This window comes from Eschscholzia californica, unplaced genomic scaffold (assembly GCF_041429995.1).
Source record: "Eschscholzia californica isolate CP2 unplaced genomic scaffold, dmEscCali1.0.p SCAF_1, whole genome shotgun sequence".
NCBI lineage: Eukaryota > Viridiplantae > Streptophyta > Magnoliopsida > Ranunculales > Papaveraceae > Eschscholzia > Eschscholzia californica.
This window is the reverse complement of record NW_028238198.1, coordinates 85,205,272-85,220,319: the sequence shown is the minus strand read 5'-3', so window position 1 is coordinate 85,220,319 and position 15,048 is coordinate 85,205,272. Positions and strand designations below refer to the sequence as shown.

The following is a 15,048-nucleotide window of genomic DNA, read 5'->3' as shown; positions in this document are numbered from 1 at the left end:
AAGAATGGCATCAGACTGCCTGGTCCGTGAGCGTAAGACCCCTTAGTCCGAGACCCACAAGAAGTGGCAAGAGTAAGAAAAAGGGGTGTTTCAGATACACCCATGGAAACCTCTGATATATGGATGGGTTTAAGGAAGATGGTGGAAGTGGCACAAGGAACCATTGAAAGACCATCACAAACTAGTCTAAGAATCTCAAATCCAATGAAAATTCATATGATAATCAATTGGAACTTGCAAAAAACCCCAATTTTGAATCAATTCTTTACTTCTATTATCATTTATCAGCATCAGCAATGAAATTGCCCTAATTTGCAACAATAAAAATCCAACTTCCTGATCAAATTAACCAAAATTCATTGGATATAATATACTACTGAACTATTAACATAGAGAAAGATGCATAATTTCATCATATGGGTAAGCAAAACAAAAATCAAAACGAAAACATAAACATATTTTCGGACAATAACCCTAAAAGAAAACAATTACTCAGTATTAAGGAACAGAAGAAGAAGAAGAAATCTGAGGTTGAGATTTTTGAGAATGAAGAGTTAGGGTTTCTTGTTTCTGATGAAGTCGTCTTCTGAGATAAGATTCAATGATTTCCATGACTGATAGAAATCGCTTCATACTCTCCAATTGCCGACTCAATTCAGCTTCTCGTGCCCTAGCTCTTTCAAGTTCTGCTTCATTCTCCGCTAACTGATTACTCAAAATTTCCACCATTATATTCTCTTCAACCGATTGCCTCCTTGTCATCTCTTCCGAACACATGAATCTCTGCTGATTTAAACACATCTTCGGCAACTTCTATGATCCTCCCTCGAATGCCAAATCAAAACCCTAATTTGTTAAACAAAACACAGGAGTTTTTCTAATAAAACACAAGGAGAAAAAGGGGAAATCTTCCAAAATTCAACAAAACGGAAATTGATCTTTAAACATAAGAAGACCAATGATTGGTTTCATTTTTGTAAGTTGATCTGAACCGTACATTTATTCTAGGTAAATTCATTTGTGGGACCAGGAGTAAACAATTCTTTTTTTGAGGGATCGACTAAGATCTAGGTTAATTGTTATAAGTCGGTGATACATCATGAAGATGTGACACGCGCGTCTAAGTTTAACTATTAATGAAGTAGCCCTAAAACCCAATAACATGAAAGAGCCTAAAACTCTATAAATTTATTACATTATTTACACTTTTAATAACTTAAGTTCAGTAAACCATGGATATCACCTCCTTTGAGAATCGAATCAGAGATCTTCAGGGTTTTAGAGTTTATGTCAATACTTTCAACTACTTTGACAAGCAAGTGTTGACTGGAAGTAAGACAATTGATCGTTCAATTTAAAGGATATGCTACAATTACATAGAAGATGACATGTTGACTAATTTTGATTAAAAGACAAATTTTTTAAGTTTGACTACGATCTAGACCATTCTTTTATCCGGATGAGTCAATATTCATCCTTTAGGTAAGAAATTCTAATTAATTGTAGCATTTTCCTCAATTTGAAAGTAGAATTTCTTAAGAAAATTAATGATATTCTCATCTGGCATACATGAATTTGCAACAACAAAAAATCGGGCATACATGAAATTATGAATAAGTCTTGTTAATAGGACACTACTACTCACTTTCAACAACAAAAAAAAATCAATACTACTCGTTTACAACCTCAAATGCTAGTTGTGTTTTAGTACACAAAATCTAACTCAATTTCCATAATCTTCTGAATTTTAAATACATTTACGGTGTGTGTGGATGACAGAATCATGAATCCGCGGATTCATGAGTTTTTGGGATGATTCCGCGGATTCAAGTAATATTTTTTGGTTTGTTTGGCAACTAATAAGAATCCTACGATATACTATTATTTGAGTATTTTTTTCACGAATTTTTTTTTTTCCGGAAACCTTTTTTTTCGAGCACCGTTTTTTCTTTTGGGAAAAACACGGGCTCTATCAAGCAAATTTTTTTTTTTATAAAATTTCAGTTCTCGGAAAAATATTTTTCGAGAAAAAAATAATTTTCGGTAAAAAAAAAACGGATTTGGAGGAAAAACAGTTTTTAAGGGAAAATCTTTTTTCTGGAAAAAAGTTTGGACATTCGAAAAAAAAAATTTATTTGGGGAAGAATCAATTTACAGGGGAAAAAATGATTGTCGGAAAAATCAGATTTTGTGAATAAAAAAATGATTTTTGGGGGAAAAAAATAATTTTCGAAAAAAAAATATAATTTTTGAAAAATAAAAATATTTTGAAATTAAAATAATTATTTTGTAGAAGGAAATATTTTTTCATTGATTTTAAGTTTGAAATTTTAGATTTATTAATCCAAAATCCTAGGGAATCCTAAGAGGTAGGGTGAGATTTTGGTCCAATACGAATTTTGTAATTAGGAATCCTTAGAATTCAAGAGGTAGGGTGGGATTCTTGGTAGCCAAACAGACCAAGGATTAATGATTCCTACCAAATCTCATTTTTAATAGGAGTCCTACTTAGGACTCCTGCAACCAAACACATCATTAACTTACATAAGCTAAGTGCATGTACACGTACCAATTTACTTACGCCACGGAAGAGGTAAGAGAGTGTCAACGTCTTTTTAAATTTCATGCATCACATGAACCATGGTAAGGATGAACAAGAGGGGGAGTCTTTTTGTTTTTCTGTTGAACTACAAGAGGAGGAGTCTCAACAAAAAAAAAAAAGAAAAAGACAAGAGGAGGAGAATACAACTCCTCTTCATAAGTGGGTTCCAATTTTGATGTCTTTATTGTGTCAAGTGGACATCTAGAAGAAGTTAAGCTCTCTTCCTTCTAAGTTCTATCTTGATTCGTCATCAAAAAAAAAGTTCTATCCAGGAGAAACTCTTGCATGGCCATATGGAGTAATAATGTTATGGTCCCCCGCCTCATAAAGAATACATAAATAAGTTTGACAAAATTTGGTTTATAAGGGTTATCAAAGCCATATTTCAATCTTCATCAAAATAAATAAAAAAAAAAAAGCCATATTTCAAAGAATTTAAAGATCCATTGTTAGTTTCAAACCATATTTTTTGAAATAAATGAACAAAAACATATAGAAAACGAAAAATTCCAACATTTTAAAATCATTTACTTTTACTTCACATTTACTACATAAACTGTCAGCTGCTTTAGTGGCTGTTTCGATTTCAAAATGTTAAGTAAATCGTATAAAAAAAAGAAAACTTACCCAAGAGGTGTCTCTCTCCACATTCACCCAAAGAGCAAAATAAGAAAAGAAAAATATATGATAACCAAATGAGGTGTAAACGTCACTTCCGTCCCTCGAATCAGTCAGAAATCGCGCCAAAAAATTCGCCAAATCTCGGTTCATTTTCAATGGCACGGGGCGTAAATTCGATGAACTTGGGGGTTGTTTCCGTCATTTTAAGTCCCGGCCTGACATTTTGGACCTCTCGTTTATTTATGGGCAACCGTGGACGCCCAGCCCATTTTGGGCCTCCTTTTGGACGTCCAGCCCAATCCCTCTTTTTTCTTTTGGGAAAAACACGGGCTCTATCAAGCAAAATTTTTTTTATAAAATTTCAGTTCTCGAAAAAATATTTTTCGAGAAAAAAATAATTTTCGGTAAAAAAAACGGATTTGGAGGAAAAACAGTTTTTAAGGGAAAATCTTTTCTCTGGAAAAAAGTTTGGACATTCGAAAAAAAAAATTTATTTGGGGAAGAATCAATTTACAGGGGAAAAAATGATTGTCGGAAAAATCAGATTTTGTGAATAAAAAAATGATTTTTGGGGGAAAAAAATAATTTTCGAAAAAAAAATATAATTTTTGAAAAATAAAAAATATTTTGAAATTAAAATAATTATTTTGTAGAAGGAAATATTTTTTCATTGATTTTAAGTTTGAAATTTTAGATTTATTAATCCAAAATCCTAGGGAATCCTAAGAGGTAGGGTGAGATTTTGGTCCAATACGAATTTTGTAATTAGGAATCCTTAGAATTCAAGAGGTAGGGTGGGATTCTTGGTAGCCAAACAGACCAATGATTAATGATTCCTACCAAATCTCATTTTTAATAGGAGTCCTACTTAGGACTCCTGCAACCAAACACATCATTAACTTACATAAGCTAAGTGCATGTACACGTACTAATTTACTTACGCAACGGAAGAGGTAAGAGAGTGTCAACGTCTTTTTAAATTTCATGCATCACATGAACCATGGTAAGGATGAACAAGAGGGGGAGTCTTTTTGTTTTTCTGTTGAACTACAAGAGGAGGAGTCTCAACAAAAAAAAAAAAAAAAGACAAGAGGAGAATACAACTCCTCTTCATAAGTGGGTTCCAATTTTGATGTCTTTATTGTGTCAAGTGGACATCTAGAAGAAGTTAAGCTCTCTTCCTTCTAAGTTCTATCTTGATTCGTCATCAAAAAAAAAGTTCTATCCAGGAGAAACTCTTGCATGGCCATATGGAGTAATAATGTTATGGTCCCCCGCCTCATAAAGAATACATAAATAAGTTTGACAAAATTTGGTTTATAAGGGTTATCAAAGCCATATTTCAATCTTCATCAAAATAAATAAAAAAAAAAAAGCCATATTTCAAAGAATTTAAAGATCCATTGTTAGTTTCAAACCATATTTTTTGAAATAAATGAACAAAAACATATAGAAAACGAAAAATTCCAACATTTTAAAATCATTTACTTTTACTTCACATTTACTACATAAACTGTCAGCTGCTTTAGTGGCTGTTTCGATTTCAAAATGTTAAGTAAATCGTATAAAAAAAAGAAAACTTACCCAAGAGGTGTCTCTCTCCACATTCACCCAAAGAGCAAAATAAGAAAAGAAAAATATATGATAACCAAATGAGGTGTAAACGACCTTCATCAAAGAAATAAAAATAAAAATAAAACGAGGTGTAAACACATGTATTCTAGGTAGAAAAATGGAGAAATCAAGCCTCACGGGATATTCCCAATTTTGAAGTGGCATTTTGATATTTGTTTGAAGATTAGGTAAAGAAACTATTAATGCCCCCCCGGCCCCCCTGTTAGCTTCCTTTACTACCTACTTTTTAAAGGAAAAGAAAACTTCCCAAACAACTCAAAGCATCAACCAAAATCATAAACAATTCTTTCACAAATTAACGAACTCCAATCGACCATCAATTAAGTCGTAGGGGTTTGTATTCCTCTGCTGCTGATTTACAAAAAAAAAAACCCTAAAAATATCGAATGGCTACAAGTTCTTCAACTGGTGCAAATGAAGAGATATTGGAATCGCCCCCAAGAAATGTTCATTCTCCTTCTGAAAAGCTTAGATATAGAGCTGACCCACTTTTGATTGTTTGCAAATGTTTCAGTGTTGTTACTTCTTTAACTGCTCTTCTCTGTCTCATTGTTAATGTTCTTTCTGCTGTCAGATCTTTCAAGAATGGATCTGATGTTAGTCAAATTTTCTCACTTTTTATTTTCAGATTTTTAGCTACCCTTTTTGTGATTATTGAATTGTGATTATTTTTCTTGGTGATTTTGATAAATACAGATCTTTGATGGAATTTTTCGTTGTTATGCTGTTCTAATTGCTCTCTTAGTAGCTGTTGCTGAAACTGAATGGGGATTCATATTCAAGTTCTGGAGTGTAAGTAATCAAATTGTAATTTCGATATCGAACTTCACTACTATTGTTAGTCTACCAGTAGTACTCTTTTTACATACTAATATGCTAGATGTGAGTTGGGTTTGTTGCATATCTCCTAGGATTTGTCGAGTTACTTTCGCGTGACTCGGGGGCTTCTGGTCGAGCTCCAATCTTAACTAGTTAGGCCGTGTTTGATGTACATGAAAGAAATGTTATTACCCGCTATAGCGATCTCGAAATGTAATAGTTGGGAATTGCAAGACCGTACTTTACTATTATTTGGTTAACGATTTCAAGGGGAAATGAATCGCAAAGAAACCCAAACTGTGGGTTTAGAACATTTTTCGTACTTATAAGAAGACATTTTTGTTAAGATTCTTCAGTGGACTTTTCATAAATTTTTTTATTATCTGACAACTATTTCAATCTTCATGTCTCAGATATTGAAGTATTGGGTTGGTCGAGGAATGCTACAGATCTTGTATGTTTTATTAGTTAGAAATTTCTTCACTTCCTTCCAAAAGGAGAACTCTAAGAGCTATCAGTAATTACATTTTACTCAGTGCTGAAATTTTGAGATTTCCTTTTTCAGTCTTGCTGTTATGACAAGAGCTTTTCCCGATAAGAGCGGAAACCGAAACGATGAAGTTCTCCTTCAAAATATTGCGAGCTATTTACTGCTTGCTTGTGGTGTGCTTTATCTGATCTCAGTAAGATCATGTTTCAATTTTCATATGAAATTGGTAGTGTTCTCTCAGTTGAGTCAATATCATGTCTTCTACAAATACTGATATTTGTGAGTTTGTCGATATACAAATTTGCAGGGAGCACTTTGCATTGGTTGTTTGAAACGTGCTCGCCAAGAAAAAGAAATAACAAGAGAGCAAGCATATAAGGATTTGGAGGTAATCTATTACATGACTAGATCGAATGAGTCTATGTCTTTGAGATTTTAAATGGGCCGGCTATTCTCTTAGAACACTGATGTTTCGCCCAAAGTGGGCCGACTACAGCCTGAAGACTGATGTGGTCAGTCCAGACTGGTGAAGCATCATCTCTCTCTAAAATGTTTGTCTAATCTGGGCAATCACATCATCCTTTGAGCTGTGGTCGGACCACTATTTTCGGGCCAACCATCATTTTTGTTTCTCTTGTTATCGCTTTAGATATTGGCTCATATGCTTGAACTGAGCAAAGGGTCAATAGTTCATATAGTAAATGTCAATATTCCTCGCTATAGAGAGAACATAAGCACACTCTTTTTATGCTCTTAAACGTCTGAAAGGAGTTCTTAGAATAAAGATCGAGTTATTCATAAAAGTGCTAGAAATTTGTAAATGAAAAACTGAAGTACGGAAACCCGACTAAAACTCGTAATAGACAGGACAGAGAACTATGTTAGTTTCTTAGATATATAATGGGGTCCACAGTGTGTGGAAGCCGTTCTCTTCTCCTACAACACTTTTCTGGCCTGTCTTCCAATATGAAGTCTGAACTAGAATGTCACTGGTGACGTTCAATTTCGAACTGATACGGCTTGAGTACTTCTAACAATAATTTAATGAACATGAAATACAGGATTTGCAGCGAAAAAGAGAGGAACTTGAAGCATTGCTAATCGAAGAAACCGCTTGAGACTATTTGCCTTTATTGTCCAAGTCAATCCAGTGATTTCATTCATGTAATGCGAATGTAGATTACTCGAATTTGATGTGCATTTGTGTAAAGTTTATATTGATGATTTGGGAGCTCTAGTAAGAGCTCTCGTTTAAGTTTGTACCTCTGTTAAATTTCTAATAAACAGGCTGTTGGATTCAACTGTTTGTAACAATGATCTTATTCTTACCCGGGAAAGTCACAAGACACTGGGGACATCAAAATAACAGAGAATTAAAAAAATCGATGCTCTCACAAGTTGAACTGAAATCTTATTATGCCTATGTATAAACTTACTTTTCGGGTTTTACTTTATGCTTAATGAAGCACAAAAGGAATGAAGATCCTTCATTTAGGGTGTATTTGATTTTTCGGTGAATCGCATTAATGGAGCTTCCATTAATGAAGACTCCGTCGATAGAGCTTTCCGTGCATGTATATATATATATAACCGAGATAGGTATTTATCCTAGAATTTGCTTTTGAATACCGACTTGCACAAAGGGGTAGAGCCATAAATCAGTCTTATAGAAAGAATTTATCCTTGACTATGACAAATCTTCATTCACTAACCAATTCTGAATTTTTCTGATTTACTGTTCAGGTAATATTGTTATTTTTACACCTTGTTGGAACATAAACCGATCCTTCTATAGAGATTCTGATCTTGAAAAACAACCTGAGAAGTGCATTGCCTACATCACTCTTGCTGTAAATTGGTTGCTGCTTGAACACTTAACGGCTTCCCACGACCAATAGCGAAGCCCCGAGTACCATCAGGCATTCTCGGTCCTGGAGGAGGAGTCTGCTTACTCACCGCCATATCGGATTGTGGGGAAGGAGCATTGACACCAAGGCCTGAATGATTCTTCGAACGTGCACGCCCATTTCCACGAACTCGACCCCGCCCTTTCTTTATCCCAGTAGAATTATCCTCAATCTAAGAAGAAACACCAAGGCTTGAATAAGATTACTGCTTACATTTCAAATCTTCTGGTTCAGTTTAGGTAGCTAACTTTCTAGTTAATTTGCTTCAATTTTTGTTAATGTCTGCATGATGTGGGTGAAATCTTTGTCAAAATGAACTGAAATGATCCAGTTTACAACTTGTATAAAGATTACTTACATTGTTCTCTGTTGCTATTTCGACTTTCTTAGGCTGAGTGGATTCATCATCAACAGATAAAGGGGATCGGACCTCATCATCTTCTGTGCCGATCTTTGTAACAGATCTTGGCTGAACAAATTTTAAACAGATACTTCAAAAGTTTTCAATCTGAATAATCATAAAGAATAAAAAAAAAGGCGGTTAAAGTTATAACACATCATACCAGACGCCTAAGAAGCAACCTCACGTGTAGGCCTTTTCTCCAATTCCTTTCATCATTTAGCTCTTCAACCTGATCAAATCGGAAGAGTCACACCACTATTTTAGCATAGAGGAAATATTTAAGGGCTAAGAATCGCATTCGAGGACTAAAATCACAATGTTTAACATACTGCTTTCTCTGCTTGGACGGCACTCTCGTATTCCACCAGAGCATGGAGCTACAAATTCAAAAAGACAACAAGAGGGCAGTGGGTAAGAACGAATCAATAACAGAACAAATCATTGAAGTAAGCTCTAATAAGATGAAAAAGACATTACGTTCTAAGAAAACTACCTTGTTACTAATACGTAAATCTCCCTTTGGACGAGAAGCATTTGATTCTTGGGGATGACATATTCGAATATTCTTTACACTGTTTTCATTATCTTTAAGGTCATTAAGATCTTCTAAATATGTACCAGATTAGAATAAATGAATAACTGGTTGGATATCATACCTTCCAACAACACCAAAGATCTTTTCGATATTTTGATGAGTATAATCCTCTGGTAAATTCTCAGCCACAATAGTTCGAGACTATATAACATAGAGAAGAATAAAAAGATATTTATATACATCAAGTGTTTTAATAGAAAAAAGTAAACCTCAAAAATGAATTTGCTAGTTTTATCCAATCACCTGCATATCCTCTCTATCTCTTTCTGTAAACAGGTGTTTACGTTTAATCTTCTTGCCGTCGTCGCTGACAACCTTCATAGAAAAAAAAACAGAAATAAAATTCTAGAATTAGAATGAGTAAATGAGTTTTTGGCGCTTCATTAGCACAAACACAGAACTAATATGAATAATTACAGGAAACTTACTAGTGTTGAGGATGTCCGAAGTGCTTGTACTAGCAATTGGTTATTACTAACAAGAGTCTTAATTTTCTTCAAAGATGAAATAACAGATAAAGGAACTGCATTACAAACCCCGTACCAGATAATTAAATACGATTTGTATATATAAATTTTTAATATGGAAAGTTCGGCGTAACATATGATTCCTTACCATAACCTTCAGGATCCTTTATTATATGCTTCATTATGATATCACTTGCAAATAAACTCATATCACTGAATTGATATTCCACCTGTTAAAGTAAGGTACAGGCACATTTTCAAAGGATATAACTATCTCAAAATGGAAGGTAAGATCGAAATTTAAGAAGTACGTCAAATTTTCGGATAAAAATACGCTTTTGGAACATAAGGCCACGTTTTGCACGAGGTAAAAGAATGTGATTACTTGACTATGTAGTTGGTCTCAGTTTCGGCCTTCCAGGCTGAGAAACTCAGCGGAGACAGCAAGTACAAACTACAAAGTTCTCCTGACTAAAAACTTAAAATTACTTAGCTCCTCATTATCTCATAATTCTCCTGACTTAAAACTTAAATTACGGCATCATTCATCATAAACAAAATCCTGTCATAGTTCACTTAAATGAAATTAGTAAATAACGAAGTTCATAATAAGTAGTTAAAAAGGTAATAAATAGTTGATATGCAATTAGGGTTTAAAGTTTCTAAAAGAAGTCCTAAAAATTTAAAGTTGTTAGGCCGAGTCAAGTAGGTTCACCTCGGTCTAGATCAAACGAGATAGACGAGAAACTCAGCCAAACCCTAACTCGTGTGTTTTGGCCGAATCTCGTCTCTGGAGGGGTCCCAAACCAAGCGGAGACACGATTCGCGGCCATTTCGACCGAGACAGACTACATAGTTACCAGATATAACAGTCACATAACTTGATTCCTAGTAATCTCGATACTAACAGTAATGTTTGGTTTAATTAGAAAGACCTAATCTTCCTGTATATTCTTACTTATGAGTACTCAAGGGCATTATAGGATCTTAAAGAACAAATACCCATTCTATAATTCAGCAAATGAATTGGTCTAATATGATCAAAGTTCAGTTTTTTCCCTGCCTAATCAAGTTCCTACATATCTTTACCAAATTACCTAAAAAAATGATCTTGAACTACTCAATTGGCAGAAAACCCAATAATTCAAATTCAATAGACATAAAGAACAGAATCAAAGGAAAAACCCATAAGATAAAATACCTGTTTAACAATCTTTAATCGGAGATCATCACTGAGGAAACTTTTCGACGAAATTGGGATGGTATGAGTAGAATTTGAAATCAATTGAACTGAATTATGTTCCCTAGGGTTAAACCGATCAGACCCACTAGTAGTACCAATATACTGAAAGTTTGGGTAACCTGAATTTGGAATTTGGGTTTGTGTTCTTGGAACAAATTCAGGGGCATTTACATTTAATGTAGAAGAAAGATTAGTCTTACTATTACTAGGGTTTATCTTCTTTTCTTCTACTGGTTCTGACATCTCACTCTTTCTCTCTCTCTAGATTTCTTGCCAGACCAGTGGATCTGATCTCTTTCACTGATTTCTCGCCCGGCCGTTCTTCTGCAAGAAATTCTAGGGTTTGGGTGTTAAAGAAGAGAGAGTGGCCGCCCGACAGGTGAACGATCTGAACCGTTCGTCTTTGAACGGTCCAGATCTCATCTTATAGATCAATTAACAAAACTTTTTCAGATCTTTATGCCAAAAAAAGAAAAACTTTTTCAGATCTAAAATCCGACTCAACAGTCTGAATTAATTCGAGTCATATTTCAGAATATTCGTTTTCATCTGACTCGTCTAAAGACGGATTTTTGATCCATATAAATCAGACGAGTTCCATAATCAGAATCAGATTAGAAGACTAATGGAAAGAGATTAATAACCCAAAACAATATGATGACTTCCATTTATTCAAAATTGATTTACAATCCGAATTAGATCTACAAAATTGTACATATATGATCACTATAATGACGCGAGCCAAAAGGACAAAATTGCGATCACGGCATAACGTGTTTTCGCTTACAAGTACTGACACATGATACTACTAAGAATTAGTGTTAAAATGGTTTACTGAGAGAACGATAAACCAGTCCATCTTTAATGATCCTGAGAAGTGCATTGCCTTCATTCACTCCTGTTGTGAATCGCCTGCTGCAAGAACAGTTACGGGTTTTCCACGGCCCATAGTGAAGCCCCGAGTTCCGTCTGGCATTCTTGGTCCTCGTTGAGTCTGCTTGTTCATCGGTACATCAGATTGGGCAGCATAGCTGCATGATTGTGGGGAAGGAGCAATGAGACCACGACCTGAATGAATCTGTGAACGCCCACGATACTGTCCTCGAACTCTAGCCCACCCTTTCTTTAATCCAGTTGAATTTTCTTCAGTCTAACAAGAACCATAAGGTAAGAATAAGATCACGGTCTAAAATTTCAAATCTTTTGTTTCTATTTAGGTAGATAATATTTCGAATTGATTACGGATATATATTACTTACATTGTTTTCTGTTGCTATTTCCATGTTCTTAGGCTGAGTGGATTCGTCAACTGATAAAGGGGATCGGATCTCATCATCTTCTGAGCTGACATCAAAATGGTCGTAATCTGACTTCCTAATCTTTATAACAGATCTTGGCTGAACAAGTTGTAAAACAAATACTATAAAGTTTTTGATCTAAACAAATTTTGAAAGAACATTGAGAAGACGTTAATAACTCAAGCATCATACCGATCGTCTAAGAAGCAATCTCACATGTAATCCTTTTCTCCAATTCCTTTCATCATTTAGATTTTCAACCTGATCAAATCAACAAACTCCCAACATTATTATATCACAGAAGAAAAAGTAAGCAGAACATTGCTATAAAAGCACGAATTCTACGTACGGCTTTCTCTGCTTGGACGACAGTCTCGTATTCCACCAGAGCATGGAGCTAAAAATTCAATAAGAGAACGGTGCGTGAGAAAGAACAAATAACAAAAGGATAGACAATAGCATGAAAATAGAACAATTAAGTTCTAAGAAAACTACCTTGTTACTAATAAGTAAATCTCCCTTTGGACGAGTAGCATTCAGTTCTTGGGGATGACATATCCGAATATTCTTTACACTGATATCATTATAGTTATGGGTCATTTTCTAGATTAGCAAAGAACGAATCAGCAGTTGGTTGAAGATCATACCTTCCAACAACACCAAAGATTTTTTCGATATTTTGATGAGTATAATCCTCGGATAAATTCTCAGCAACAACAGTTCGAGACTAGAAAACAGAACAAATAAAAAAAGTAACATAAGAACCAATTGTTTCGATAACAAAATAATGAACCTCGAAAACAAATTTGCTAGTTTTATCCCATCACCTGCAAATCCTCTTTGTCTCTTTCGGTGAAGATGTGTTTACGTCTAACCCTCTTGCCGTCGTCACTAACAACCTTCAAACGAAATTAAAATTGTATAATTAGAGGAACTAACCAAGTTTTTCCCGCTTCATTAACACAAATACAGGACTAATATGGAATATTTACAAGAAACTTACTAGTTTTGAGGATGTTCGAAGTGCTTGAACTAGCAAATGGTTATTACTAACAAGAGTCTTAATTTTCTTCAAAGATGATATAACAGATAATGGAACTGTATCACAAAACCCATAACAATGATTAGTAAACGATTCGTTTAAATATCTTGAATGCAGAAGTTTGATCGACAAAGTTTGATTACTTACCATAACCTTCAGGATCCTTGATAATATGTTTCATTAAGGTATCACTAGCAAATAAACTCATATCGCTGAATTGGTATTCGACCTGTTAAATAAGTTATAATGTCAAACGAAGAACCTCGAAAACGAGCCATGCCCATAACAAAAACAGACAAGACGAATACTCTAATCAGTTTAAAGGATGAAAATGTGTTTTTCTTGGGATCAAATACCCATTTTGATAATCTGAATTGAAAAACAAATATACCCAAGAAAGAAATTCAATAGAATGGAGATCAAAAAAACAAGAAAGACCCAGAAATCAAAATACCTGTTTGATGATCTTAAGTCGAAGATCTTCATTGAGGAAATTCTTGGAACACCTTGGGTATGTAATATTAGAATTTGAAATGAATTGAACTGATTTGTCTTCCCCAGGGTAAAACCAATGAGACCCAGTAGTATTAGCACCAATATACTGAAAGCATGGATAAAGATAACCTGAAATTGGCATCTGGGTTTGTATTCTTGGAACAAATTCAGGAGCATCAACATTCAATTTAGACAAAAGAGGATTCATCTTTTCTTCTTGTATTTCTGCCATCTCAATCTTTCTCTCTCTCTAGATTTCTGTAATGGTTGTTTATCTCATTAATCTTTCTAATCTTTTATAGTCTTAGCAATCCGCCCAAATATAGTTATTAGTTAGTTATACATGACGGTTGCTCAGGTGTGTTTGACCCTATTTTTCAGGTGGTTTCTTTCCAGGGTATAACAGTAATTTAACTTTCTTTTTTTACCATTGTATTGGGTTTCAAAGTCAAATTACTCAAAGTAAACCTAATTACAGGGACATATTTGCAGGAACTCTGTTAAAATTAGGGAGTGGCTTATCTTCCAATATTCTTTATATGGGCTTGTAAGGGTGGGAATTTAGCCCGGCAGCCCGAAATCCGACCCGGAACTCCAGAGTCCAACGAAGAAACGTGCAGCTTGAAGCTCGAGACGGGCTATGCCCGCCCGACCCGCTAAGTTTTAGTGGGAGGGCTTGGGCTCTACTAAAAAATGGCTTGCCCGAGAACATTGCCCGAATCACATACCCGCCTCATAAGGTCCGTTAGAAAAGAAGTGATAAAGGGTTTGGGCTCTACTAAAGCCATAGATTTCACCGAATTTCAACTACAAAATATGCCTTAGAAGAGAAGTGATAAAGGGCCCTAATTTTGGGGCCGAGTGGAGATGCGCCGACCTTAATTGGTCAGGCGGGTGTTTCTCTCTCTTCACGGCTCGACCAATTGGGCCTAGCCACATTACCTTTTGGCCCATGATCAAACCCCAAAATTCGGGTTGTTTAGCACTATAGGTCTTAAAAATATGTTAGCAAATGTTTCCTAAATTAGTCAACAGATGTTAGACGATGTCATTCGAATATTAGATTTTATAATGCTTCTATCCAAAAAACGAATCAACTATGAGATTTTTGCGTTAAAGATAAACTAACAATAATATCGATTTTCAATTATTCTTAGTCTAAGACGGCTAAGTTGACATAATTTTGTACTCGCCTTCATCATCTCATCTTTCACTATCAACTATTATAGAAAATCTTATCTTTAAATTTAAGAAACAGAGAATATCTGATTTCTTTCTATCAAATAGAGAGTTGTGAAAACATTTTAACTCTATTGTTACACGAAAATGTTAATCTAGAGGCACGAAGATCACCTCAAATAGAGAAAAGTTACGTTTGGAAACAATTCTCAGGACTGAAGAGATGAAATTCACCTTCCAACCTAACAAAAA

At 34.8% G+C, this 15,048-nt stretch overlaps 3 protein-coding genes across 5 annotated transcripts; 1 reads left to right on the top strand and 2 right to left on the bottom strand.

The window, feature by feature from the left end:
• Nucleotides 1-333: 333 nt before the first annotated feature.
• Nucleotides 334-915, bottom strand: LOC147570397 (protein SKIP34). Its single transcript, XM_086672726.1, has one exon. The coding sequence runs from the start codon at nt 799-801 to the stop codon at nt 499-501; it is 303 nt and encodes a 100-aa protein (XP_086528852.1). The 5' UTR covers nt 802-915; the 3' UTR covers nt 334-498.
• A 4,023-nt stretch (nt 916-4,938) lies between these two features.
• On the top strand, nt 4,939-7,468 carry LOC147570396 (uncharacterized). The gene is made up of 6 exons (XM_086656961.1): nt 4,939-5,454; nt 5,555-5,650; nt 6,091-6,131; nt 6,243-6,360; nt 6,475-6,555; nt 7,229-7,468. The coding sequence occupies exons 1-6, from the start codon at nt 5,245-5,247 to the stop codon at nt 7,283-7,285; spliced, it is 603 nt and encodes a 200-aa protein (XP_086513087.1). The 5' UTR covers nt 4,939-5,244; the 3' UTR covers nt 7,286-7,468.
• Nucleotides 7,469-7,813: 345 nt separating this feature from the next.
• Nucleotides 7,814-13,965, bottom strand: LOC147570395 (la-related protein 6C-like). Of its 3 annotated transcripts, none has more exons than XM_086656960.1 (10): nt 13,577-13,872; nt 13,270-13,351; nt 13,084-13,178; nt 12,908-12,979; nt 12,728-12,807; nt 8,971-9,049; nt 8,807-8,854; nt 8,638-8,706; nt 8,433-8,543; nt 7,814-8,246 (listed from the first exon to the last, which is right to left on the bottom strand). In XM_086656960.1, the coding sequence occupies exons 1-10, from the start codon at nt 13,847-13,849 to the stop codon at nt 8,007-8,009; spliced, it is 1,149 nt and encodes a 382-aa protein (XP_086513086.1). In that variant the 5' UTR covers nt 13,850-13,872; the 3' UTR covers nt 7,814-8,006. The 3 variants fall into 3 exon arrangements, with proteins under 3 accessions (XP_086513086.1, XP_086513085.1, XP_086513084.1); XM_086656959.1 differs by lacking the exons at nt 12,728-12,807; nt 12,908-12,979; nt 13,084-13,178; nt 13,270-13,351; nt 13,577-13,872 and adding exons at nt 9,134-9,213; nt 9,316-9,387; nt 9,501-9,595; nt 9,688-9,769; nt 10,741-11,472; XM_086656958.1 differs by lacking the exons at nt 7,814-8,246; nt 8,433-8,543; nt 8,638-8,706; nt 8,807-8,854; nt 8,971-9,049 and adding exons at nt 11,419-11,932; nt 12,042-12,179; nt 12,273-12,341; nt 12,430-12,477; nt 12,576-12,654 and having other exon boundaries at nt 13,577-13,965.
• Between the last annotated feature and the right edge of the window lie 1,083 nt (nt 13,966-15,048).